The 27,274-nt window shown below is 45.6% G+C and overlaps 1 protein-coding gene and 1 long non-coding RNA gene across 3 annotated transcripts in view; both read left to right on the forward strand.

Moving 5' to 3' along the window:
* Positions 1-12,951: 12,951 nt before the first annotated feature.
* Positions 12,952-27,274, forward strand: part of LOC148128565 (vomeronasal type-2 receptor 26-like) — a 90,816-nt gene continuing 76,493 nt past the window's right edge. For both annotated transcript variants that reach the window (XM_087948816.1, XM_087948818.1), the window contains exon 1: positions 12,952-13,848. In XM_087948816.1, the coding sequence (XP_087804942.1) occupies positions 13,634-13,848 (215 nt within the window). In that variant the 5' untranslated portion in view covers positions 12,952-13,633. The remainder of the gene's footprint in view (positions 13,849-27,274) is intronic.
* LOC148128566 (uncharacterized) lies at positions 17,958-25,626 on the forward strand. Its single transcript, XR_015746273.1, has 3 exons — positions 17,958-18,135; positions 20,508-20,582; positions 25,013-25,626. It is a non-coding gene; the product is annotated as an uncharacterized LOC148128566 (long non-coding RNA).

Here is a 27,274-nt window from a genome sequence, read left to right on the forward strand (position 1 = left end):
GAGACACTGAATACAACAGCATACACAAAGAGAAAATATAATAAGCAATATCGCTCCAACAATTAGGTGATGAATCCATGAACCATCTGGCAACCAGGACCAAAGTGCAGACCACACGTCCAGTCCCTCACCCTCCGATTGTAATGGATTCTCCTTCAGGGTTTGTTCCATATGCTGTATAGTAGCTGTAATGTTTGGAGAATAATCAGAGATATACATGCAACAATGCGTATGAATCACAGCGCAAACTCCCCCTTGCGCAGCCAAAATAGTGTCCACCGCATATCTGGTTTGCAGGACAAAGTCAAGGATTTTTCCTTGCTCTTCTTCAAGCAGCTTTAGCGTTTTAATGGTGTCTTTAAACATAGTAACTGTCCAATTGTTTAAACAATGCAAATCTCTATAGTTCATCATGACTCCTAAAGGAGGAATAACTCCCTGACATCTGTAGTCATGAGTCAAAACAGAGTTTACTTCCGTTGCAGAACGTGCATTGCGGATATGAGCAGTCCCCAATGATTTTTGAATGAAATGAGATGGGATTACTTTCCCAAAGGTGCAGACCCCTTTCCATCATGCTGGCATGCGATCATAGGCCATCCGTTCACACAGCAACCATAGATTTGCTCCCAGGAGATGACCAACCTTATTTGGTTCAGCATAGATTAATTGTGCAAAGGATTCCATTAACATAGCCAAATAAGTGGAAGATGGTGTGTATTTCCCATTCGCACATTTGGGCAACCGGTTGCTGTCCTCCGTGGTGGGACAACTTGTGGCAGGAATATATGGGCACCCATTTTCATTGATCAAAGATGTGATAGAAAATTTAGTGATGTTATGCACAAAGTAAGTGAGATTTTTTGTTTTCATGTCATCCGGATAAACCCGACTTCCATTGCTAATAACAATTGTTTTGTTGCAAAACGGATATGTTCCCAAGTAAGTCATATTTTTTACTGTCTCATTGTGGGTCCAGCAGATACCCGCCACCTCTTGGATTCGGCTTCCAAGGTGTAAGGTATTTGTGTTACTTGTAGTCCAACTGTTAGACCACGTCCCTGAACAACCATAGCATTGTCCCTTATACCAGTCACCTTCGGCCAGAGGTACTGCAACCATTGGAAGCCCTGATGTTTTGTGAGTTGGCATGTGCATACATACCCAACAATCAGTTTTATTATGAAGGTTTGCTAGCTTCTCCATGTCCTGGATCAACGTGTTTTTTTTTCCATTCCCCCAAATCCATCCCCTTGCCCCTTTGGCTGATGATAAGGATGCACACAGCGAGCAGGAACCCAAACAACTGTCCCCTCATCTTCAACAGCAGCGTATCCTCGGCCCCAAGTTATCAGCGGGACAGGTCCTCTCCACGTTGGATCTGGTAATCTCCTATACCGAACTTTCGGTCTTGGCGTACCTGCAGAAGGGGAGGAAGCAAAATGCCTACTGGCTGCCGTAGCAGCAGGAGATCCTGTCATGTTTAAAAAATTTAAAGTGTATAATGTAATATTAAGAATGTTTTGTATGTAAGGCAAACCATATCCATCCACTTCCCCCGTTTTTGTTTTTATGTGAAGGAGTGTTATACGGACTAGAAGTTGGCTCAATGTGTCCTAATTGTAGCTGCTCAGCTACCAATTGATGTAAAGCTATAAGCTTTTCCTTTTGGAAGTGGCCATTGGTCAATCCAGACTGGCTGAGAGGTTAACAATTGTAATTTTTCCATTATCCAATAACAATTTTTGTGCGAAATTGTGACAGCAAATCTCTACCCCACAAGTTTATATGCAGGGGCAACACAAGAGGTTGAATACTTGCAGTCTCGCCAGTTTCTCTATGCAATGCCTTCAACCAATGTACACTACATCTTGCAAACTGCATACCACCTACTCCACGAACAGCTGGAGAGTCCTCAAGTGCCCATTCATTTGGCCATTCCTTTTGGCGTATCACAGAGACATCTGCTCCGGAATCTATAAGGCCAGAAAATGATTTTCCCTGAATTTCAATTGTCATTTTTGGTTGGTCTGTAGTCAACTTTTTTGTCAGCGCTAGCAATTCTGTAGCAACTGGAGAACTGGCCATTTCAGTGGACCCAAAACCGCCAGTTCGTGGGATCCCAATTAAAGGATTCATAGGAATGTATGGAAGCAATAATAACTGGGCAATATATTCACTGGCCATTAATGATGTAGGAGTATCAGTGTACAATTGTATCTTAATGACCCCTCTATAATCTTGATCAATAACTCCTGGAATAACAAAAAATCCTTTTTTTGATGCAGAAGACCTGGGAAGTACCAATCCCACTGTTTTTTCTGGCAGTGGCCCATGCAAATGAGTGTCCTCAATGTACACTTGATTAGGAAAAGTCACATTAATTGAGTTCAACATTTTTAAACCCAAACCTGCACTCCTAGCAATTGCAGGCGATGCTTTTGTGACAGCCTTGGGAGCGGGGCTAGCTGCACGCCCCAAATTTAGTTTCCCTGATTTTGGTTCTGATCAGAGCGACATTGATTTGCCCAATGAAACCCTTTTTTGCATTTTGGACAGACCGATTTCGGGCGAATGTCCTTAATTTTGTTTTTGTTAAATGCCATTCCCCCCCCCCCAGGGGCACGGCACTGAGCTTTAAAATGGCCAGGTTTCCCACAATTAAAACAATTCCCTGTAGGTTTCATCCCTTTTTGTAATGCCATAGCCAAAGTCTCCATGTTGTAAGCCTGAGAACCCACCACTGCACATGCCTTTAACAGATCAGCCAGAGTAACCTCACCTCTAGCCACCAAAGGCTGTAAGATACGCTTGCAGTCAGCGTTTGCATTTTCAACTGCCAATTTCAGCAAAAGTTCCTTTGCTGCTTCTTCATTAGATATTTGTCTGGAAATAGCCAATTGTAGCCTTTCCACAAAATCGTTATAAGACTCAGATGCTGTTTGCTTAATTTGAGAAAAAGACTGTGCTGGGGTTCCCACATCCTGGATGCGGGACAACGCCCCAAGGACAGCTGCCATAACCACTGGAAATACGTGATCAGGCAAATTAGCAGCTTGATCAGCAGTGGATTCAAACAAGCCTGCTCCATAGATTTGGTCTGGCGTATACAGCCCTCCTGAATTCCGTCCCCTAGTGATAGCTTCTCTTTGATATTCTGAATCAAAAACCACATACTGAGTAGAACTCAATATCATTCTCATTAAATCTTTCCAGTCATTAGGAATCATGCGTGAGGTAGCCAAACTTGTCAGGAGCCCCTTTGTAAAAGGACTTTGAATACCATAATCTTTAACGGCTTTCTTGATTTCCCTAAGAACTGCTAAAGGAATTGAAACCCATTCAATCTGCAGATTGCCTTGCGCATCTATGTGCCTATTGACTGGAAACAAATTCATCTGGGGAATTTCATCAGGCTCTAATTTCCCTTCATTGAAAGCCTGATGCATCATTGCTTGGACTTTCCCCATTTTTGGTTGGATTTTATCATCAGCAAGCACAGGCGCTGTTGGAGGTGGTAAAGCACACTCCAATTCTGGGGTTGGTGGGTGTAAAACAACTCCTTTATAAGGAAGAGGTTCTACTAAAGTTTTTAAAAGAGGTTGCTGCTGGGTCTCTAAAGCAGTCATAACAACCTTCCAATATATCAAAATTTCTGCTGTTGCTCGTGGCTCTTCATGAAGGATAGTTCCAATTCTCCTCCATGTGCCTAATTTTAAAGAGCCCTTCTCTGGATACCAGGGACATTGCCGCCAGATCTCTTGCAGCAGCTCTTTCACATTACCTTTTGAAAGAACTATTTGCTCCCCCCTGGAGGGTTTAAAGATAAAGAAGTTTGTCCTGACTAACTTCAGCAGCTCACTAACATGCCGTTCCTGTGGCTGAGAGAGTTTTCCCCCCATGTTCCCTGAAAAAATCCTATTGTCCAGCAATAGTTAAGTACGTACTTTACCTATTCCAGGCAAGGAAACACGGAGGTCCGGACACGTACCACCCGCAGTGGATCACGTCGGGGTCACCACTTGTGGTGGACTCCCATGGAAAGGATGAGACACAAGCGAGTGAACTCGGGATGGGAGTCTAGAGCAATTTCTAGTGCTCCCTTTTTATTGAGAATTTTACACATAGTAAGCATTCACATTGTGGATTACAATAATTAAACATAATACACAGAATTATTTACAATTGTCTGAGCTGCTTGATTGTTTCTGGTGTTTACTTTTAATTTCCTTGTTTTATCTAGGTGACCTTTAGGCAGACATGTATGTATAAGGTCTTAGATTAATCATTACTCAATACTGGAGTCAGAGTTATTCCCACAAGATATATAGATAGATAGATAGATAGATAGATAGATAGATAGATAGATAGATAGATAGATAGATAGATGATAGATAGATAGATAGATAGATAGATAGATAGATAGATAGATAGATAGATAGATAGATAGATGATAGATAGATAGATAGATAGATAGATAGATAGATAGATAGATAGATAGATAGATAGATAGATAGATAGATAAATAGATTTGGATGGATGGGTAGATATAGATAGATGATAGATATAGATAGATAGATATATATATGGATAGATGTATGTATGTATGTATGTATGTATGTATATATGTATATGTATATGTATATGTATATGTATATGTATATGTATATGTATATGTATATGTATATGTATATGTATATGTATATGTATGTATATGTATATGTATATGTATATATGTTTTCTTAAGTTTTCGCGGGTACTTACATGTATGGCATTCAGCTTTGTTCGGGTATTTTCCCACGTCATAGTTGTGCTTTTAAAGTTGTAGCGACGTTTCAGCAGAATCTCATCTGCCATCCTCAGGCTTCTGTATAGTGTTCGTCTGTGAGTCAGACTTTTACAGTGGTTTCAGATTTAAATTTGGGGCAGCCTATTGCTGTGCCAGAATGGTTTTTTCTTCATCCTGTTTGGTTGGGAGTCTTGGTCTGTGTTTATTGGTCTTGGAGTTTGCTGTGTTCTGCTTGATTGGTGTTTCTAATATCTTCTGTCTGTTTTTTGGCTCTTTTTGTATCTTGATTGGCTGGCAGCATTGTGTTACTTTATTGGAGGCCTTTAGTGCAGCTTGGCTTCGGGTAAATGGACGGCTATCATTAGTTAGGAAGCTGGGTTTCATCTGGGTGCCTGGTTGGGGTGTGTTTGAGCTGGAGGTATCAGGGGGGATCTGTTTGTGCCCAGGTGTTTGCCTGGCTTGTGGTGTGGAGATTTTTTTGTTTGTGAGTGCAGGCTTCCAAATGATTGACAGCCTGGTGGAATCATCTCTTCTATCCATGCTTTCTGGTCTTTTTTCAATCTCTATGGCTTCTCTGATGATTCTGTGGCTAGGGTTTTCTATAGTGGCTAGGGTTTTGGTGCCATTGAAGTTGATGCTATGACCTGTGGCTTCCATGTGTTGGACTAGTGAGGAAGTGTGTTCCAGCTTTTTGACTGCATTTTTGTGTTCATCCAGGCGGGTACTTATTCTTCTATTGGTCTGTCCAATGTATGTGGATGGGCATGATGCACAGGGGACTTCGTATATGCCTTGGTTTTCCAGGTCAATTTTATCTTTGGGGTTACTAAGGATGGCTGCAAACAAACAACTACCATTCCTAGATGTACTAATCTTGTTAGGGATAACATTGGTTACCTAACTTAGTTTGGGTAAAATAATATATAAACTATGTTAGTGAGTTTAAGTGTATGTATCACTTTAAACTGTAAACCAAGTTTTTGGGTGCGGTTGTAAAATCACCATAAGAGGGAGCAAGAGAGCTCACTGTTCCCCCGGCTTTTGCTGGAATGCTGACAATGATGAATTTATGGTGATAACTGCGTGTTTGCTGAGAGAAGAAAAGGGGTTTGATTTTTCTTCATATCTCTGACTGCAAAAGAGATATATCACTGGACTGTTTGATTGTAAGTTTAATGAACTCTTTTTCGACACTGGACTTTGCAAACTGAATAACCCCCGGACTGACTGAACTTAGTGTATGACATATGGACTATTTAACTATGCTATAACTCTTGCTAGAATAAAAACTATTTAACTTGCACAGTGTATCTGTCTTACTGAGTGTAAGCTACTATAACGTTATTATCTCACATATCTGCCTGTCTGCTAGACTGCCGTTGCACGTTCTGCTAGGGTGTATATCCCTAACAAATCTACAAAAAAAAAAAAAAAAACAGATGGCACACTAGGACACACCGTATACCAGAAGAAAACACACACTAACCGCTACCTCAACGCCCAATCCCACCACCACCCAGCACAGATAAACTCCGTGGCTAAAACTCTAATTACTAGAACCAAACGCCTGGCAGACAAGACACACATTAAGACTGAACTATGCACCCTGACTAAAGTACTGACATCCAATGGCTTCCACAAAAGCAAAATCATCAGCTTGATCCACAAAAACACACTGAGACATAATAGAGACCCAGAAGATGAACAGACCTATGGAACAGCTGTCCTGCCCTACATAAGAGGTACTACAGACAAAATTAGTAAGGTACTACACAGACATCACATCAAGACTGCCTTCAAAACAGACAGAAAAATAGCAGCAATTTAAATCTGAAACCACTGTAAAAGTCTGACTCACAGACGAACACTATACAGAAGCCTGATGATGGCAGATGAGATTCTGCTGAAACGTTGCTACAACTTTAAAAGAACAACTACAATGACGTGGGAAAATAGATATAGATATATAGATATAGATATAGATATAGATATAGATATAGATATAGATATAGATATAGATATAGATATAGATATAGATATAGATATAGATATAGATATAGATATAGATATAGATATATAGAGAGGGGGGGGGGAGAGAGAGAGAGAGAGAGATAGACACCATGTTTCTCCAACAATAGGGCCTCCACCAATAGGCCCAGCATGATTTCTAGGCATGAGGTGAAATTAGGCCCCACTCCCAAAATTTAGGCCTATGTGTTGCCCCGCCATTTCTCACATCGTTCATTAGAACTACACGAGGTGAAGAGAAATGGGGGGAAGGGCGGGGGTGGGTGGGGAGAAAACTTGCCTTTAGGAGTGCCCTGCAGGTAGCCTAGGCTAGAATACCCCAATCTACCGACAGAACATCAGCCGATAGAAGCTCCCCCGAAGGCAGAGTCCCCAGCCGCTTCAGGATGAGGCATGGCTGCCCGTGTCCCCTCGCCTTTAGGCAGTGTCTCTCGGGCGATGGAAGCTCCCCAAGGGCAGTCACTGGCCACTTTGATCGGCAGATAGATGCGGCCTCCTGGCGAGGGGACTGTGCATGTGCGCTTGCCCTGAGACCACTTCTACCAGCCAATCGAAGTGGCTTGTGACTGCCCTTGGGGAGCTTCCATTGCCCGAAAGACACTTCCTAAAGGCGAGGGGACACGGGCAGCCACACCTCGCCCCGAAGCGGCTGGGGACTCGGCCTTCGGGGGAGCTTTTGTCAGCCGATAGATACAGCCTCATGGAGAGGTACGTGCATATGGGCCCCTCTAGGTGGAGGAGTCACCCCCGAAAAGACAGACTAGCCATTTATTCGGGGGTCAAAAAAATAAATAAGGCCTGGCCTTATTTTGTGAGAGACACGGTAGGTAGGTAGGTAGATAGATATGATAGATAGATATGATAGATAGATAGATAGATAGAAAGATAGGGATGGATAGATAGCACCTGCAGAACTTACAGTCCATTCTTTATTTAAAAAACTAATAAAAATAAAAATAAAAAGAATCTTGGTGTATTATAGGAACATGGTAAGATAAGACAGGAATGACAAGAAAATAAAAATAAAAAATTCCATCCATTCTATAATTTTCTCCCTATGTACGCAATGATCTAGTCCACAAGTTGTCACTTTCCTGCTTCTTAATGAGCTTTAATCTCAAAATTAATATTGCTAGAAAAGATTGGAAATGAAATTTCATTTCAGGTACAAGCAATTTTAAAACCGGCTGCAATTAAGATCAATATATGGGATTATGACATAAAAGAGAATTCCAAACAGGGTCTCCTCTTAACCTTGGGCAGAGTTTGTTACGAACTAAGTTAACACGTTCATTAACAACCCTAAAAGTTTTACTTCAACAGCAGGCTCATAATCCTGCACTTCTGATTGGCCCGCGAACAGCGAGTCGTGATTGGTCGCTTTTGGCCGATCTGATTGGCTGAAAGTGGGTCGTATCTGATTGGATGCTTTTAAAGCAGTAGACTCAAATCATTGGTTGTTGTGACAGCAGCCAGCCCTATAAAAGGGCTGCTGCTGCCCAAGTATTTTGCTCTGTTCTGAAGTCACTAATAAAGAGTTGAAGTCACGGTTCAATGCCTCGTCTCCGTTCCTTGCGCCCATGCTCAGAACATAACACTGGCGACGAGGATGGGATGCGGAGACAATAGAGCTGATTGAACACTCATCGAACAAATACAGAGCACGTGGCTGAGAGCGCAAGCAACAAACGGCACAATGACCAGCGGCGCTATACCACCCGCTCCATTTGACTCGACAAACGAAGACTGGGACTCGTATATGGACCGGTTCCAGATGTTCCTGGAGACCAACAATCTGAAAGACGCTACGCCTGGCAAGAAACGAGCGGTATTCCTGACCCATTGTGGGCCCACCATTTTTAAAATGGCTAAGGCACTAGCAAAACCGGTGGAGGTGAAAACAATGGATTGGGATAACCTCGCGCCGATCCTCAGAGCCCATTATGCACCCGCGGTGCCAACACTCATATGAAGACATGAGTTTTACCAGAGGGACCAGCAGAAAGGCGAGAGTGTCAGAGACTTCATCGCTGACCTCCGGAACCTGGGCGGCCTCTGTGGTTTTGTAAACCTCGAGGAAGCTATGTGAGACCGCATAGTTCTGGGTTTAGATGACCACACGGTACAAAGCAAGATCATGGCGAAGGGAGACATCAGCCTCGCAGATGTCATCGCCAACACTACTGCAGCAGAAGCAACCAGGAATTCGGCTGCTCGAATGCGCCGAGTGAACGCACCGCATCGCCAACTCGCTAGTGACAGTCCGCCTTCCTCTGAGAGGCACGCTACTACCACCCATCATGAAGACCTTGAGTCCTCATCAGACAGCGAGGATGAGGAGGTCAACCTGCTCCGGTCTGAACGCGACCAACGAGAGCAACAGAACCAGAGACTCCCGCGCCAATGCGCTGGTTGCAGGGCAAATCACCCGCGATCAGACTGCAAATTCCTCAACGCACTCTGCCACTCCTGTGGAAAGAGAGGCCACATCGCAAAGGTCTGCAGGAGCAAGCAAGGGTCCAGTCCAATCTGGAGGGAGAATAATCTCCGCCAGGCTACAGGCACCCCACCTGTAAATCGGGACCGCCTGAACCACCAATGGAACAACCACTACCACAGAAATCGAGCACCTGCCACTTCAACTAGACAAGAAGAGGCACACCAAACCATCACCATCGGCCACGCTTCGTCCCTGGATGCAAGGAAAATCCGAGTAAAGGTCGCTATTGAGAATCGACCTTGCGTGATGGAAGTCGACTCGAGGTCGTCCCTATCGATGGTCTCTTGGAAAACCCTCAAACGGCTGACCCCTGCCGTACTAAAGGACTACCAAGGAAACCGAATTCCGGTTGTCGGTTCCAGCCACGTCCAAGTATCCTTCCAAGACCGCAACGCAACGCTACCTCTGACCGTCGTCGATCGTGACCGGCCCAGTTTGCTAGGGTTACAGTGGTTCACCCCACTCGGAATTGAACTAGCTGGCATCCACCAAACCGGAAGCGATGACTGGGAAGAGGCCCTCGTCCAGGAATTCCAGGACGTTTTTACAGAGAAGCTAGGCAAGTACAAGGGGACCCCTATATCATTTAATCTCAGCCCCGATAGTAACACCCATTAAGCCAGATGGATCGTTAACAATTTGTGGGGATTACCGGGCCACCCTAAATCACGCGCTTCAGCAGAGCGCTTACCCGGTACCTGTGGTCCAACACCTCCTTCACTCCCTCGGTGGCGGGAAAATATTTGCGAAATTGGACTTAGCTCAGGCGTACCAACAGCTACCTGTAGATGCGAAGACTGCAGAAGCCCAGACTATAGTCACACACAGAGGTGCCTTTAAGTGCAATAGACTCCAATTCGGAGTCAGTGTGGCACCGGGCATTTTCCAAAGTCTGATGGAGAGACTATTACAAGGCATAAAAGGGGTCGTGCCTTATTTTGATGACGTGTTAATAGCTGCCCCCGCTAGAGAATTATTAGAAAAACGACTCAGAATGGTTCTCCAAAAATTTAAAGACGCTGGCCTGAAGGTGAAAAAAGACAAGTGTCAACTTTGTAGAGAGAGGGTGGAGTTCCTTGGATACCTTCTCGACAGACAGGGAATCCACCCTACCGACAAAAAACTAACTGCAATCAAAAACACCCCAAGACCTAGAAATAAGACAGACCTCCAAGCCTTCCTGGGACTCATTAACCTTTATAACATCTTTTTGCCCCAGAAGGTGACCGTAGTTGAGCCCCTACATAGACTTCTCGACAAAAAGGCTTCCTGGGTCTGGGGACAGCGTGAAGAACGAGCATTTCAACAAGTAAAAGACCTCTTAACTTCTGATGCTGTATTAATACAATACAACGAGACTCTACCCTTAATGGTTACCTGTGACGCTTCACCATTCGGAGTGGGAGCCATCTTAAGCCACGTGATGCCCAACGGTACGGAAGCACCTATTGCGTTCTTTTCGAGAACTTTGTCTAAGATTGAAAGAAACTATAGCCAACTCGATAAGGAGGCTCTCGCCATCGTGTCTGCAATTAAACGTTTCCATGAGTATGTCTATGGGAGACCCTTTACCATAATTACCGATCACAAACCATTGCTTGGCATTTTAGCGGGAGACAAACCAACTCCTCACATTTTATTGCCAAGAATGATGCGTTGGTCAGAGTTTCTAGCCGCATACGATTATCAACTGCGACACCGCCCGGGGAAAGCCATTCCCCACGCTGACACCTTGAGTCGTTCCCCGCTACCTGAAGCCATCGACGATCCAGCTCCAACCCTAACTGCACTCCAAATTGAAACTCTTCCCTCACCACCGCTGACTGCACAAGACATCGCCACAGAAACAAAACGGGATCCTGTATTGGCACGAGTCCTCAGCTGGGTAGAACGAGGTTGGCCTGACAATGAATTCAACGACACCTTGGCGCCTTTCAAACATCGACAGACAGAACTGTTTCTCAAAAGGGCTGCATCTTGTGGGGAGACAGAGTCATCATCCCGGAGAAATTACAACATAAAGTTTTAAAAATGTTGCACGATGGGCATCCAGGCATCGTGCGGATGAAGGCATTGGCAAGGAGATACACATGGTGGCCAGGCATAGATAAGCAGATAGAAGCCTGGGTGGCCACGTGCAGCAAGTGACAGGAGACTCGCGCCGCTCCTCCCAAAGCACCCCCAACGCAATGGGAAACACCTCGTGGTCCCTGGTCCCGTATCCACATCGATTTTGCGGGACCCACAAGAGGACACACTTTCCTTCTAACAGTGGATGCCTATTCCAACTGGCTCGAGGTCCACAAGATGAAAAGCACCACCACGGAAGCAGTCGTTAAAAAACTGAACAAGCTATTCGCTACCCACGGATTGCCGGATGTCCTGGTCTCTGATAATGGCCCCCAATTCACTGCCCTGGCATTCAAACAGTACCTAGCAGACCGGGGCATCCGCCATGCCTTAACATCGCCAGCTCACCCTGCAGCCAATGGCAGGGCTGAGCGAATGGTTCAATTTGTAAAGAAAACATTATACAAAATGGAACACGGAGACATTGACGACAAAATAACCAGGATGCTTCTCCTCCAACATATCACTCCAAGCAGCACCACAAACAGAACCTCGGCCGAACTTCTGATGGGCCGAAAACTTCGCTCACATCTTGATTGCATTCACCCTGCCTACACACCAGAACAACCCCTGGGGTCCACCAGCAAGTGTCGTACATTCCAGGTAGGCGACTCCGTTTTTGCAAAAATCTTCTCGGGTAACCCATTGTGGGTCCCTGCTACCATTATGCAACTTACGGGGCCCCAATCCTACCGTCTACAAACCGATGATGGAAAAATGTGGAAGCGCCACATAGACCAGCTTTGATCAAGACTAGCACCTACCCCCATCTCAGCCTCAGAATCTCAAACCGGGGGGGGGGGGGGACATCGAGGGGACCGAAAAAGAAATAGCAGACGACCTATCAATTGGAACCCAGCAGCCTACACAACCAACCGTGGGATACTCACCTCCAGAAGGAGAACCGAGCCGGGTGATTGCCTCACCGCATAGCAGCATCGTGACGGAAACAAATCCAAGGAACCCGGATGACAGCGTTGGCGAGAGTGGAGAGGACAGCCCCGAGCCATCCAACGGAGCAGCGGGACCGTCTTCGCCATCCAGCTCAGCGAGCAGCCCACTGGAACTGGAGCCAGGACAGAAACCGGTGGAAAAGCGCAAATCAAACAGCCAGGTGAAGCAACCTGCCTACTTGCGAGACTACGTCACCCCACCCCTCAGACGGAACCTAGGGGGGAGGGGTGTTATGAACTAAGTTAACACGTTCATTAACAACCCTAAAAGTTTTACTTCAACAGCAGGCTCGTAATCCTGCACTTCTGACTGGCCAGCGAACAGCGAGTCGTGATTGGTCGCTTCTGGCCAATCTGATTGGCTGACAGCGGGTCGTATCTGATTGGACGCTTTTAAAGCGGTAGACTCAAATCATTGGTTGTTGTGACAGCAGCCAGCCCTATAAAAGGGCTGCTGCTGCCCAAGTATTTTGCTCTGTTCTGAAGTCACTAATAAAGAGTTGAAGTCACGGTTCAATGCCTTGTCTCCATTCCTTGCGCCCATGCTCAGAACATAACAGAGTTCAAGGGTGCCGATTGTCATTAGAAGACAGGCAACACTACAGTTAAATGGCATTAACTTAGAAGTGGCACCAAACTCCATAGCTCTGGGTGACCTTCCCCAGCAATCTCTGGAGACAAGAGGCCATGTTGAAGGACAGCAGAAGTCAATTCCCTGGGTGCTGAATTCTCTTCCCCAGCATCACTTTCTGGACTTGCCCTGACTGGGAGGAAGGACCACAACCACAACAAAACAGTGACCCCAGGGGTATATCTGTCATTTTTACTAACATGGTTTATTCCAGCCTCTCCTCTGCAGATGGAGCCCAGAAAAAGATCAGGATCCCAAGAGGAGAAGTTGCTTCTCTCTGTAATTATGACCATCTGGACCTTTGAGACCTGTGATGCTATATCTCCAGTTTTAGACTTCGATGTAGACATCAGATTGAAGCCACATGAAAAGGACCTTATATCAGAAAAGGATAAATTCCTTGGGTGAAGCTCTCTGGGACCAAGTTTTGGGACAGGTACAGGCCCTGCTCTTGATTGCACCTTTCTCTCCTTTGCAGATGAAACTGAGTGATTCTCTGTTTAGATCAGGAAAGCCACTGGCACTTCTCAGAGTCTTTGCATTTTTCCAACTGTTCCTGTTATTTGTGTTAGAAACAGGAAGTGGATTGATTAATGCCATGAATGATGGACCTCCTGCTTCTGCTGCTGCTGGTGTCCCCATCAGTCTGTGGGAAGCTAAGAAGGAAATGCCCATTGAGTTTGGAGCACCAGGATGGGTACAATCCATGGAGCTTTTACAGGCCTGGAGACCATCTCATTGGTGTGGTCAAATCTGAAACATATGTGTTGCCTATAATGTGGCCTTTCAACAGCCCTCCTTCCATACCTTCTCCTTGGTAAGTCATGCAGGGTGATGGAGTTGCACTCCCTCCATGTGCAATTCTAACACTCTCCTTCTTTTCTTCTTATGTCACTTATTTTTGTACCTCAGGACCTGTCTAATTTCCTGAATGATTTTGATATCCATGGCTTCCCTTTTTTGCCTTACTTTGTGGAAGAGAGTAAAATCCAAAGATGGAGTTTTTAAAAAACCTGAATGAAATCCAGATGATTTTCCTTTCTCAGTTCATTCCTGAGTTCATCACTTGAATAATGAGCTTTGTTTAAGTAGTGACTGAAACAATTGTAGTTGCCTCTCTCATTTGCATAATTAATCATTCGATTTGGATCAATGTTGGCCTAAGGCTTAGTAGGTTTGTGAAGGATTATATATTTTAAAAACATTTGTTGTTGCTATTGAATATAATAACATGAATATTGTTTTTCAATAGGAAGAGTTCTGCTCTAACAAATATCCTAGAATCAATTTTTGCTATTCAAATGGTCAGCAAGAATTCACAGCTCCTGCACAATCTCACACTTGGTTACAACATCCATGACAACTATATGAGCACTTTACGCACTTCTGATGTCTTGCTGGACATTCTTTCCACTGGAGAATCCAATGTCCCCAACTACGGCTGTGGGAGGAAGGAGAACCTCCTGGCTCTGATTGATGCAGCAGGAAGGGACATCTCCATCCAGATGTCAATGTTTGTAGGCACCTACAAAGTCCCACAGGTTTGTGTGTTTTTCTCTATCTGGTAAGGTGAGTGGGGTGGTGGGGATGAACAACAGATCCAATATCTTCATAGAATTCAAGAGCAGCTTTTCAGAATATTAGGGAACATATCAACGATGTTTTAGTCTATTATGTTCATCTTCAAATTGACCATTAAAGGCCTGAAGAGCCATAAGGTCCCTAGAGGATATTCTACTGAATATTCTACTATTGAAAAACTATCCAGGTTTTGAGGTCCTCCATTAGCATGTTCATTTTCACATATCAATAATATCTGCCTTATCCAATTGGAATCAAGTTGGCAATAGTCCTGTCTATGTATAAAAAATATTCAGACCAAGAAGAGTATCTTTGGGATGGATAAAAGGAGTTCAGCTCCTGCCCTCATAGATAATTGTTAATTTACACAATTTCTGCTTTGTATAAATTCAGGGTATATAATTATTGGGTTAAAATTAAAGTGATGAAACAGACATATAGTCCCAAAACAGACAAAATTTCAATTAAAGACTTATTGGATTGTACAACTGTCTACGATTGACCTCACCCCTTTCCTAAGAGGTCTGTAGGGGGCGTGCATAAGCGCACCAATGTGCCTACCGTCACTGTCCTACTATTTCTTTTTATTTTTCTTATACGTATCCATTTCATGTACTCATAACTATTCTGTTAGCAGTTGTGCTCTTGTACATCTAGAGAAGAAGCTGAAAAAATGCTTCACAAAGAATTTGGGATATAGAAGCTGAGAAAGAGGTTTTAGTACTCAGAAATAGCATATAATACAGCCCTATATCTTAGATCCAGACATTTTATCTAACATCTGCAAATTTGAATCTAATTGTTGGAATTGTATGGGTGACACAGAAATTTACATTGCATTTTTTTATTTTTTTTTGTTTAATATGATTTTGCGTTCCATTTTTATAGACAATCTTGTTAATATTCTGTCTTAAATATTTTAAACCATGACTAAGGAACAAACTATTCTTATATATTCATCAAAACAAAATTGGGTTTGTCAATAAGTAATATTTTGGAGTTGATCTGGACCACATTATAACACAGCATTCTTCATTACTTTTTCAGATCACTGCTGGAATTCCTTCAGAGGCTCTGAGTGATAAAAGGAGATTCCCTTTTTTCCACCAGATGCTCCCCAAAGAAGGATTCCAATACCCAGCAATTGTCCAGCTGCTCCTCCATTTCAGATGGACCCTGATTGGCCTCTTTGCTTCAGACACAGAAAAGGGAGATAATTTCATGAGGACTTTCCCTCCGATGCTTGTCAGGAATGGAATTTGTGTGGTTATATCACAACGATTCACAACAACTGGACAAACAGCACCCCTCAGGGAGGCCCTCTCTAAGTGGAGACAAGTCAACGTCTTTGTTCACTTCATAGAATTTATTTCCATCTGGAACAGAATTTTTCCTTTCCATGAAGCACTTATGCATTTGCCAGGACCCATTGAAGGGAAAGTCTGGATCCTCACAAGTTTTTCAGCGTATTCAATAAAGAAGCACATACCTCTCAAATACATCCATAGTATTTTGAATTTTGGTTATCTGTCAAAAAAAGGCCAACAGATGCTGCCTTTGAACCCCATTTCTTTGTGGAAGATCCGTTTCAAGATCATTATTTTCGCTGTTCCCTTTCCAAGCACGTCTTTTCTGTCAAAGGCCGCAGAAGATGCACCCAGAAAGCCCCACTGGAGACCCAGGAGAAAAGGAACAGGAAACGGATCATAAATGACCCTCATCGCTACAGTATCATTCAGACTCTGGCCCAGGCCATGAATGCCGCTTATTCCTCCAGATCGAGGAGGGGAAGGAAGGAGGGAGAAAAGAGGTTGGGGGATCTGAGGCTGCAGCCGTGGCAGGTATGGGGGGGTCCCAATAGGGATCCATTCATCTGAGATCCTTTTGGAGAAGGAACCCAAAGGAGAAGGAGGGGAACATCTCAACCTTTTTGTGCTGCAAAAGGTCAAGAGATTTGCACCATCTAATTGCTCCTGTCTGACGCTCCGGAATAACAGGGAGCAGATCTGAAGTTTCTGTCTAGCCTCTGTTGGAAGAAATCTCCTTCTGGGTTCAGTTCCAAGCGGGGAAGAAAGACGCTGGAAACATGGTGACTGCTTGGAAGATGGTTTAATGGTGGACAGGAGCACATGCCTTGGTTGAGGAAAGAAGGGCTGAGATGCTGAGAGTGCAATTGTTTGATGCCCTCTGTTGGGATTTGAATTTGAGCTTGTATTCTGATCGGTTGTCAGGCTCCCATGGGGCCATGCAGGGGCAACTCTGTAGGCTGTCCTGAGTCCCAGGCTTGGTTGAGCCTCGCTGGATGATGGTGATGGCTTTGGGCAATTCCTATATAGCTTTACCTGGAGTAGATCTTTGTTATGTAAAATAAACTGGCCTAGGCCAGAGTAATGGTCCATTAGCAAAGGTGGGAGGGGGCGGAGTTTCAGCCTCTCTGAGTTTCTACTTTTCTTTTTAGGGGAAATATATTCTCCCTTTTTAGTATATCCTAAAATATTTCATTTTCCTAGGAGAGAGGAGGGTTTTAACTACTCCCAACACCTCTTTCAGTCCTTGGAAGAGTGTTGAATCCTCCCTTGTCCAACTGAGAGATTTTGTAAGTTGGAGAAGCTGCTCTCATAATCTCCTCCTTGTCTTCTCTCAAGACTCAGTTTCAGGTTGCAGTCAAGTACGATTTTGAGATTGTTTTCATAAACATGTATTTATTTACACATAACTCAAGATGGCAAATGTCTCCAACACAGCTTCCTCCTTCATCCAGTCCACTTTTAGTACAGTCAGAGACCAGCATTACAATAAATAATAATAATAATGGAGAAAAATAAAAATAAACGACAGTCAATGGGCAGTTAGAGTCTGCCTAATGCTGAGTCATGTGCGAATATGTGGCAATATAAATGTCCTAAATAAATAAATACATAATTTTGCATTACAGCAGAACAGAATTTGGCCCCATTCAGAGAAACTCCTTCCTACTGATCTGATAACTGCAGTTGCACGTAAAAGAGTTCCGTATTTCCCGGATATTTTATTAGGAGAGGCGTCACAAAGTGAATCCCTGAGTCCTGATAGGAGATGCCGCATAGCAGGCTGTGAACTCACTGGTGGGATTCAAATTTTTTTACTACTGGTTCTGTGGGCATGGCTTGAATTTGTGGGCGTGGCTTGGTGGCCATGTGACTGAGTGGGCTTGGCCAGGGGGCCATGTGACTGGCAAACCAAATACAATTGGTCCTCGCTTAATGGCCGGTTGCTTAGCAAGTGTTCTAATTTATGACTGATCTCCCCAGAGCTACTTGTCCTGTTTTTGGAGTTTTGACAACCATAAACTTAAACACACAAACACACACACACACACACACACACACACACACACACACACACAGAGCTTTCTAACCCTGCTATTCTTTGATTCTGTAAGGATCTCCTGCTGGAGCAGGGGGTTGGACTAGATGACCTCCGAGATTCGTTGCATGCCAGCCCTAGATTGTTGTGTTGCTTCAAAGAGTCTTCTGAAGCCAGGGTTTGTGTCTTCACTTCCTCTCCTTTTTTCTCTCTCCCTCCCTCCCTCCTTCCATGTATTTATTCTATCCATCCATATATCTCATTCACTTTCTCCATTCTCCTCTCTTTCTCTCTCTTTCTCTCTTCTCTCTCCTCTTTCTTTCTTGCTCTTTTTTTCTTTCTTTCTTCTTCTCTTGCCCCCCTCTCTCTCTCTCTCTCTCTGTCTCACACACACACACACAGAGAGACACAGAGAGTGGGGGAGAGAGAGGGGAAGATAGGGACCCGGCCTCTTCGCTATCCCCCACCGTCCCCCTTACCTTCTCAGGCCAGGTGAGGGAGGGGAGGGTGAGGGGCAGGGCCAGCCGCTTCAGGCAAGGTGAAGAGGCGTCGACCAAGCACGGGAGTGTAGAAGCCTGGGAATGGCGGCTCCCGGCTCAGCTGGCCTGAGGGGCTCCTGCAGGCATATCGGACAAGGGGGCGAGAAGACCCGGGACATCCGCCACCCACCTGCTGGCTGGCGGGCCAGGCTGGGCTGGAAGGCGCATCCGCGGGAGAAGAAGAAAACATAATCTGGGAGGGCGGGCAGGCAGGCAGATGTCCCAGGGCTGCTGCAATGTGCACTGCATCAGTAGCACACGCACGGCTGCACACACAGTGCGCATGTGCAACAGCCCTGGGACATCTGCCCGATCTGCGCTACAGCCACCACGTGGGAGGGAAAGCTAGGAGAGCGACTGGGACAAGGGGCACCGGTTGGGTGTGGCCAACCAGGGGTGACCACCGGTTCTGAGCCGGTGAGAACCGGTTGAATACCACCTCTGCGTGAGCTGCAGTTCGAGTGGCCCCTTGTCCTCAGGGGCCCAGTCTCAGCTCAGGCGCTCTTTCTTTGTATCGGCCCCCTGAAACGGCTCTGGGAACTCCGTTGCAGCTCTCGGAGGTTAATTCCCTTTGGACTCTTGGCAGGGTAATTCGATATAAATATCTCATTGCTCTAAAGGCTGCTCAAATAAACATTCTTGGGAAGAGCAGCCCCATCTTGTTGGATTTCCAGATCTTTGAGACCTTGTTTGAGTTCACTAAGTGCACTAACTCATCCCCCATCCTTAAAAGCCCTTCCCTGCAGAAGCCACGGGGCTGAGTACCAATGAGTAGTTGTGTGTTCATTTTCCCCACAACAACAACCCTGTGAGTTGAGTTGGGCTGAGAGACTGGCCCCAAATCCCCCAGCCTGCTTCATGACCAAGGCGGGACTTGAACTCACAGCCTCTTGCTTTCTACTTCGGGGCTTAACCAGTAGACCAAACTGGGTCCCTTACATACTTATCAAGCTTGGCACAATCCTTCATCCAGTGCATCATTAATGTTCTTATATGAGATACTATAATTTATCAAATCCTAAAACCCAGATAGTTTTCTATTGCTTTTTAGTCATACAGTTGTTTCTAGGAGGAAATCATAAATATTTTTCTGGAAAGTTGGTAATGTTTAAATAACATAAAAGTATATTTGCCTGAGAATTGTTATAAATCTTGTATAATAGCGATTTATCAACCCTATTATATTAATGACAACATAGAAAAATTGATGACTTAACGACAAAATGTTGTATCTTCCCACTTTCATGACAAAGATTAAAAAAACTAAAGATTATTTGAGTACCATTTTTAAATCAGTTTTTATCCACTTAATTATCATACCATCCACCCCTCACTTAACTGGGTTTCTGATCACATCACAAAATTGTTTATTACTCTTTCCTGAGATCGAGTTATATCAGCAGTATTTCCATAATGTATTTAGGAAATGAAATAATATGTGAGGATGACTTGCATAGAGCACATAAATTATATCCCCCCTTTCCCACAACCCATTTAGAAAGGGCAGTGATAGGAGGGAATGACTTTTGGGGGTGGAGGAGAGATTCTGCCTGGGGAAGAAGCAGATAAGAGGAGGACACCTACAGCTGCATAAAAAAGGGTCGGTGGGAGATTTGTACTTTCTGGCTCCCCAAATCCTGTCAGTGCAGCTATTACAGCGAAGTGGGCCTAGCTCAGGTTTCCTGTCTGGGCTCCTGGGAGAGGATCACCCTGACAATTTTCTTCTTGACAAATCCGTGTTTCTGATAACAACCTGTTGCTTTCAGGAGTTCATAAATCTCCTTTTTCTGTTGTTCAACTATATTTTGTCAAAATCTATATTGTCAAAATATGATCGACAAATTTTTGTGAACTTTTTCCCTTCACTTGTAAGATAGTGGTAACACCCATTTTCCTAATGAAGCATGTCTGTAAATTAGACAACTACAGAGAAAGATTAAATATTGAAAAAGCGTCTGGGATAAGAAACAAAGTTTTCTGCTTTTAAAATTGCTGCATGTTCCCATTCTAGTTCCATCCTTTCCTGGAGAAGAATGAGTTTGTCAATATTTCGGAGATTGAATTGTACATGGACCCAAATGGAGAGGTTAGCAGCAGATCTAGCCATTTGGGCTTCTTGGTTCTTCCCAGGGATGATCCCAGGAGAGAGACTCTGGCGTATTTTGAAAGACAGAGACTTTCTATCAGAAAAGATGTTCTTTCACGGCTAAAGTTGCTTAACAAGGTAGGAGAAAGTTTGGTGTCTTCTCTGTTTTCCAAAGCCTGAGGTCCCATTTCAAGAGGGCTGATGCTATTCCCCAAAGGTGGTTGACCTTCACCGAGAATTGAATCTGGGCAGTAGAAACCGGATTTTTTCCCTTAGGCTGCTTGGGAGGCTTTGATATTGTTCCATTTTGTGGACCACGTACAATTAAGGGTCTCCATCAACGGGTGAGAATCCCACAAGGGCTGGGGAATGTGTCCCTAGTAGCTTCTGGTTGTTTGCTCCTTGTGCCCAGAAGAGCAACGAAGGCGGCAATTCTGCTGACCGGGGCCTGAATCCAGGCTTGGACCGTATCGGATGGGATTGAATCGTGAGTGGACGGAGGTCCTTTTGGCCCCATTGGGGGAAAGAAGCTTCTTCTCGTCCTGCTTGGGGAAAAGTGTCCCCTGAAGGGGCAGCTCCATAATCTGGGAGGCTCTTAAGGAGGCCGGACCTGGCCAGAGCTCTCCATGCCTCCCTTTCACCCTCCCTGGGATGGAGCAATGGGCCTTCTGCTCCTAGGAAGCAGCTCCAAGGCTTTCAGTTCACCTGAAATTATCAAGATTGTTCTGATATCACACCTTAAAATTAAGGGTGTGAGAAGAGGGGAGAAATGCATGTTAATGGGGTCATGAGAAGGAACCGGCTGGTTATCACTTAATGCTGAAATCTTTTCTCAGTTCCATCCAGGGGTGGGATTCAAATTTTGTAACAACCGGTTCTGTGGGCGTGGCTTAATTTGTGGGTGTGGCTTGATGGTCACGTGACCAGGTGGGCATGGCCAGGTGGCCATGTGACTGGCAAACCAAATACAAGTGGTCCTCGCTTAATGGCCAGTTGCTTAGCAAGTGTTCTAATTTATGACTGATCTCCCCAGAGCTCCTTGACCTGGTTTTGGAGTTTTGACAACCATAAACACAAACACACAAACACACACACACAGCCTTCTAATCCTGCTATTCTTTGATTCTGTAAGGATCTCCTGCTGGAGCAGGGGTTGGACTAGATGACCTCCGAGATCCCTTGCAGCCCAGCCCTAGATTGCTGTGCTGCTTCAAAGAGTCTTCTGAAGCCAGGGTTTGTGTCCTTCCTTCCTCTCCTTTTTTCTCTCTCTCCCTCCCTCCTTCCATGTATTTATCTATCCATCCATATATCTCATTCACTTTCTCCTCCCTCCATCTCTTTCTTTCTTTTTCTTTCTTTGTCCCATCCTTCCATCTCTCCCTTTCTTTGTCTATCCATTTTCCTCCTTTTGCTTCCTTTCTCTCTTTTATTTCTTTCTCTTTCCTTTCTTGTCTCTCTCTTCCTCTTCTCTCATTCCCTCTATTTCACTCTTTCCCTCTCTTTTTCTCTCTTTCCCCCCCTCTCTGTATCTCTCTGTATCTCTCTCTCATTCTGCCTCTTTCCCTGTCTTCCCCTCCTCCCCCCCCTTTGTGTGTGTGTGTGTGTGTGTGTGTGTGTGTGTGTGTGTGTGTGTGTAAAAGAGAGGCATGGATAAGTCTGACCAGGTCTGGTCTCTTTAAGAACCTCCCCAACTATGAACCGGCCCTTTCAGGGGACACTTTTCCCCAAGCAGGACGAAGCTTCTCTCCCAATGGGACCAAAAGGACCTCCACCCAATCATGATTCAAATTCATCTGAATTCAGGCCCTGGTCAACAGAATTCCCTTTTTTCTTTGCTAGTTTGGGCACAAGGAGCAAACAAACCTGAAGCTCTTAGTGACACATTCCCCAGCCCTTGTGGGATTCTCACCAGTTTGAAGGAGATACTAAACCATAGGTGGTTCACAAAATGGAGCAGTGCGAGAAGGTAAGGGTGACGGTGGGGGATAGCGAAGTGGCCGGGTCCCTATCTTCCCCTCTCTCTCCCCCACTCTGTGTGTGTGTGTGTGTATCTGTGAATGTGTGTGTGTGTGTCTCCCTGAAAGCCGCGGCATGGCCAAGCCAGCAAGCTCTCCTTGGCGCTCTTCGCTACTTCTTTCATTTCTTCTTTTTGAATCCAGACTGGCTAAACAACGATTGCCAGACTGCGGTGGCAAGCGTCCATTCGGGTGACCTCCTCCTCCTCCTCTTCCTCCTCCTCTTGCACCCAGCAGCTGTGGATGGATCAGGAGGGTGCAGTTGTGTGGGGAGATGCTCGCTCCTCAAGTGAGCAGCCACCCGCCCCATACTTGGTTTTGCTGTGCTTTGGCATTTGCTTGAGGAGCATCTCCCGTGCGCATGCACCCTCCCAGCCCTGCCACAACGGCCGGTTATGAGAGGAGGAGGAGGAGGAGGAGGAGGAGGAGGAGGAGGAGGAGGAGGAGGAGGAGGAGAGGAGGAGGAGGAGGAGGAGGAGGAGGAGGAGGAGACCGCCGAAGGGATGCTTCCACCGTGGCCTGGCGATCATTGTTCAGCCAGTCTGCATTCCAAAAAGAAGAAATGAAGGAAGTAGAGAAGAGCGCCAAGGAGAGCTTGCTGGCTTGGCCATGCCACGGCTTTCAGGGAGACACACACATACAGAGTGGGAGAGAGAATCAGGAAGATAGGGACCCGGCTGCTTCACTATCCCCCCCGTCACCCTCACCTTCTTAGGCCAGGTGAGGGAGGGGCAGGGCCAGCCGCTTCAGCAAGGTGAAGAGGAGGCGACCAAGCACAGGCAAGTAGAAACCTGGGAACGGCAGCTCCTAAAGGGCTTTGAGGTCGGATGACCTGGAGCAGCCGAGATCCGAGTGAGCATTGCACCACAGGTTCACCTGATCGCCCACTTCTTTGGTGTTGGCTTTACGGAGCCGCAGCGTGAGGTCTGGGCTGACATGTGACAGCAGTGCCTTTAGCTGTGCTTGCTTGTAAGTGTCCAAATAATCTGGTGAAGACGGCGGAGGAGTCACTCAGGTAGACCTCCCCCATCCGCAGTCCTCCTCCTGCAGGAAACGGCCATTCCCTGAGCTAAGAAGGCAAGGAGCTGCGGCTCGACTCACCCAATTCCTAGGACTACCCCAAATGGTCCCAATTGGTGCAGAGAGGGCAGCTCCCCTGGCAGTTCCCCTTTCCCTCAGTGCTCTGACTTCCTGTGGCTCGCCTCCAGCCTGAACACCAGGTTGGACCACGAGAAGGCCACTTCCCCGCTTCTCAATGGCGCTCCTGTGCCAGCCACTGCAGGACTCTCCATCTCTTTCCCCAAATTCTCCCTCAACTTCGAAATGACGACACCTGTTGCCGACATGGGTACGACCGGGCTGCCGGGTCACCTTTACCCCCACCCCACTTGCCTTTTGCTGCTGCCACCTGGACCCCTAACCCCCAGCAGGTAAGGCCCAGCACCTGTGGTGAATCCCAGCTAAATTTCACTGTACCGGAGGACATGTGGAGAGGCTCATGTTCTCCTGCTGCTGGGAAAGCAAGAGAGTCTTTCCCGGCACAGCAAAAGTTTGCAACTTCCTCTCCAATAGGGAAATGGGTGGCTCTGGGCAGCAGAGAAGTAGCCAGCTTGAATCCTGTTTCTCTCTGCCGCCCGGAGCTGTGCCGGGAAAGACTCTCTTGCTCTCCCAGCAGTAGGAGAACACGAGCCTCTCCACATGTCTTCCAGTACAGCGAAATGTAGCTCGGGTCCCCACCAGTCTGCATCTCGCCCCCCGCCTGGATTCACCGCAGATACTGGGCCTTACCTGCTGGGGGTGAGGGCGGCGGGTGGTGGCAGCAAAAGGCAAGTGGGGTGGGGGGGGTAAAGGTGACCGGCAGTGGCAGGTAGGTGACTGGGCCCCAGAGCTTGCAGAGCCTCACTCACCCAGGGAGATCAGGCAGGGCCACAGCGGAAGGCATGCAGCAATGGCTGGACTGGCGAGTGGGCAAAAGCAGGCTGCAGGCGATGCCGCGCATGCACGATAAGGACTGACTGGGAGCGGAGGGGAGGGGCAGGCAGAGGGGCGGGGCCAGTCAGTGGTGCAATTTGCTGGTTCTCTGAACTGCGCAGAATCATAACAACCGGTTCTATAGAATAGACAGAACCAGTACAATCCCACCACTGGTTCCATCTCTCCAGACTTTTCTATTTAATAAAGTCCTTTTTTTTTTGGCAATGTGAGATGCCAAAAGCAAAAGAGAGGAACTAAAGGAAGAATCTTCCAGAAGTTATATCTCCAACCATTTGTAAATAGTGAGAGATTTTGTCTTTACTTAAGTGAAGACCAGAGGCTAATATCTAATATCTTGTCTAATATCCATTTTTACCTCCATTTTCCATGGATGGAGAGTCCTAACACATTTCCTTTGGCAATCTTTTTTTTCCTGCTCAGTCCTTTCCTCAATCTGAATGTGTGGAAAGTTGTCATCCTGGATTTGTCAAGAGGGCTCGAGAAGGAGAGCCAGTTTGCTGCTACGACTGTGTTCCTTGTCCGGAGGGGACCTTCTCCACTAAGAAAGGTGGGTGACACCAGAGGAAAATGGGAGGCCTGGTGGAACTGGATCCATTGAGAGAATTGTCATGAAAGTGTGAATTAAAAAACACTTTGAAGCTGAATTGGTTTCTTCTTTATTTCCAAAATGCCCCGTTTCTTATCTAAACAGAAGAACAAAAAGATTGTGAAGGAAGGGCTGGATAGAGAGAGGTGGCTGTGGCAGATTGGACAAGTTTTACAACTGCCAGAGAAAATATTTCTTCTTTTTAGCTTGGATGTGTCCTTCCTTCCACATTGACTTCTCCAGGAACACCTGAGTTCCTTGAAATGTGAGGAATGGTTTTAGGTCCACCACATGAAAGGAGGATTGCAATGCAGTCTACATGGGTTCCCTTTGAGGAACACTGAAAAGGTATTTCTCATTTACGAGATGCACAATGTGGTGGCATGGACAGTTATGCCTGTTTCTGGCTGCACCCGTATCACCACTACTCCAATGGCCATTTCAAATTATTTGCAGCAGTCACTTGATCCGCCAGCATCCTCTCAGGCAAGTATGACAAGAATTGCCACCTGACAGATAAGTTTCTTTAGAAAGATTAATTGATTCATTATTTACTTTTAGTAATGGAGGTTCCTATCAATATTCTGAACATTACAAAAGAAATCTTTCAAGCCCAAAGCTTCGCTCAATTTCACAGCCTATCAAAAATATACTGTAGCTATATATATTTTAAAAAGTGATAAACTTATTTTTTGTCTCTGGAGATATTAAGAAATCCATCCCAGAAAATGCTCCTGATAATCACTTGTTCCCAAAGAATGTATAATATATCTTGAAATGCAAAGGACAAAGAAATATGGGGTTGTTGTTTTTTTTCTCAGATACAGAAAAATGTACCAAATGTCTGGATGATAAATACCCCAATAAAAAAAGAGTCCAATGTATCCCCAAAGTGATAACCTTCCTGTCTTATGATGAACTTCTGGGCATCATCCTGGTTTCTTTTGCCCTATTCTTGTTCCTAACCACAGGCCTTGTTTTAATCGTCCTCATTAAATACCGAGAAACTCCCCTTGTCAAAGCCAACAACCTGGGACCTCTCCTACATCCTCCTGGTCTCCCTCCTGCTTTGCTTCTTGTCTTCTTCTCTCTTCATTGGTCAACCAAGGAAAGCCACCTGCCTTCTCCGACAAACGGTTTTCAGCATCATCTTCTCAGTTGCCGTTTCTTCTCTCTTGGCCAAAACCATCATGGTGGTGCTGGCTTTCCTGGCCACAAAACCAGGAAACCGAGCAAAGAGATGGTTGGGGAAGAGCTTGGCCAACTCCATCATCCTGTCTTCTTCTGGTGTCCAAGTTATCATCTGCTTCATCTGGCTGGGAGTTTCTCCCCCTTCCCTGACTCTGACCTCCACTCCCAGCCCGGAGAGATCATCCTGCAATGCAACCAAGGGGCCGTTGTCATGTTCTACGTCACCCTCAGCTACATGGGCTTCCTGGCTGCGGTCTGCTTCACGGTGGCTTTCCTGGCCAGAATCTGCCTGGGGCCTTCAACGAAGCCAAAGTTGATCACCTTCAGCATGCTGGTCTTCTGCAGTGTCTGGGTGACTTTTGTGCCCACCTACCTGAGCACCAAAGGGAAACACATGGTGGCTGTGCAGGTCTTCTCCATCCTGGCCTCCAGTGCTGGTCTGCTGGGCTGCATCTTCATCCCCAAGTGCTACATTATCCTTCTGAGGCCAGAGCTGAACACAAAGGAGCATCTCACAGCCAGAACAAATGTAAAAACATGAGATATAACATCATTATGATAGTGGAAGAATTGTTAATGTTTCTTTTATTTGATTTCCATTTTGATAGTATGCAGGAGTCAAAGAAAATGATATCTATATGTTTCAAAATGGGGAATTGTTGAACGACTGGAATTCTCCCCTTCAATAAATATTGCTAAAGAGACCACTGTAAAATTCAGAGGAATTCAGCTGTTCGGCAACAGCTACTGAACATGATATCTTATAAAAAACAATTGATGCACTTGTTCCCACTGACAGCAGCTAAACATGTGGGTGGGTGGTGAGAGAATGTGTAGGAAAAGAGGTCAGGAGGAAGCTGTGGGAACCAAACACCAGCCTGGTTGCCTGATCCTCTCCCTAAAAA

Source organism: Notechis scutatus, unplaced genomic scaffold (assembly GCF_049901735.1).
Source record: "Notechis scutatus isolate UNSWTSFEM ecotype Mainland unplaced genomic scaffold, rNotScu1.2 NSCUSCF23, whole genome shotgun sequence".
Lineage (NCBI taxonomy): Eukaryota > Metazoa > Chordata > Lepidosauria > Squamata > Elapidae > Notechis > Notechis scutatus.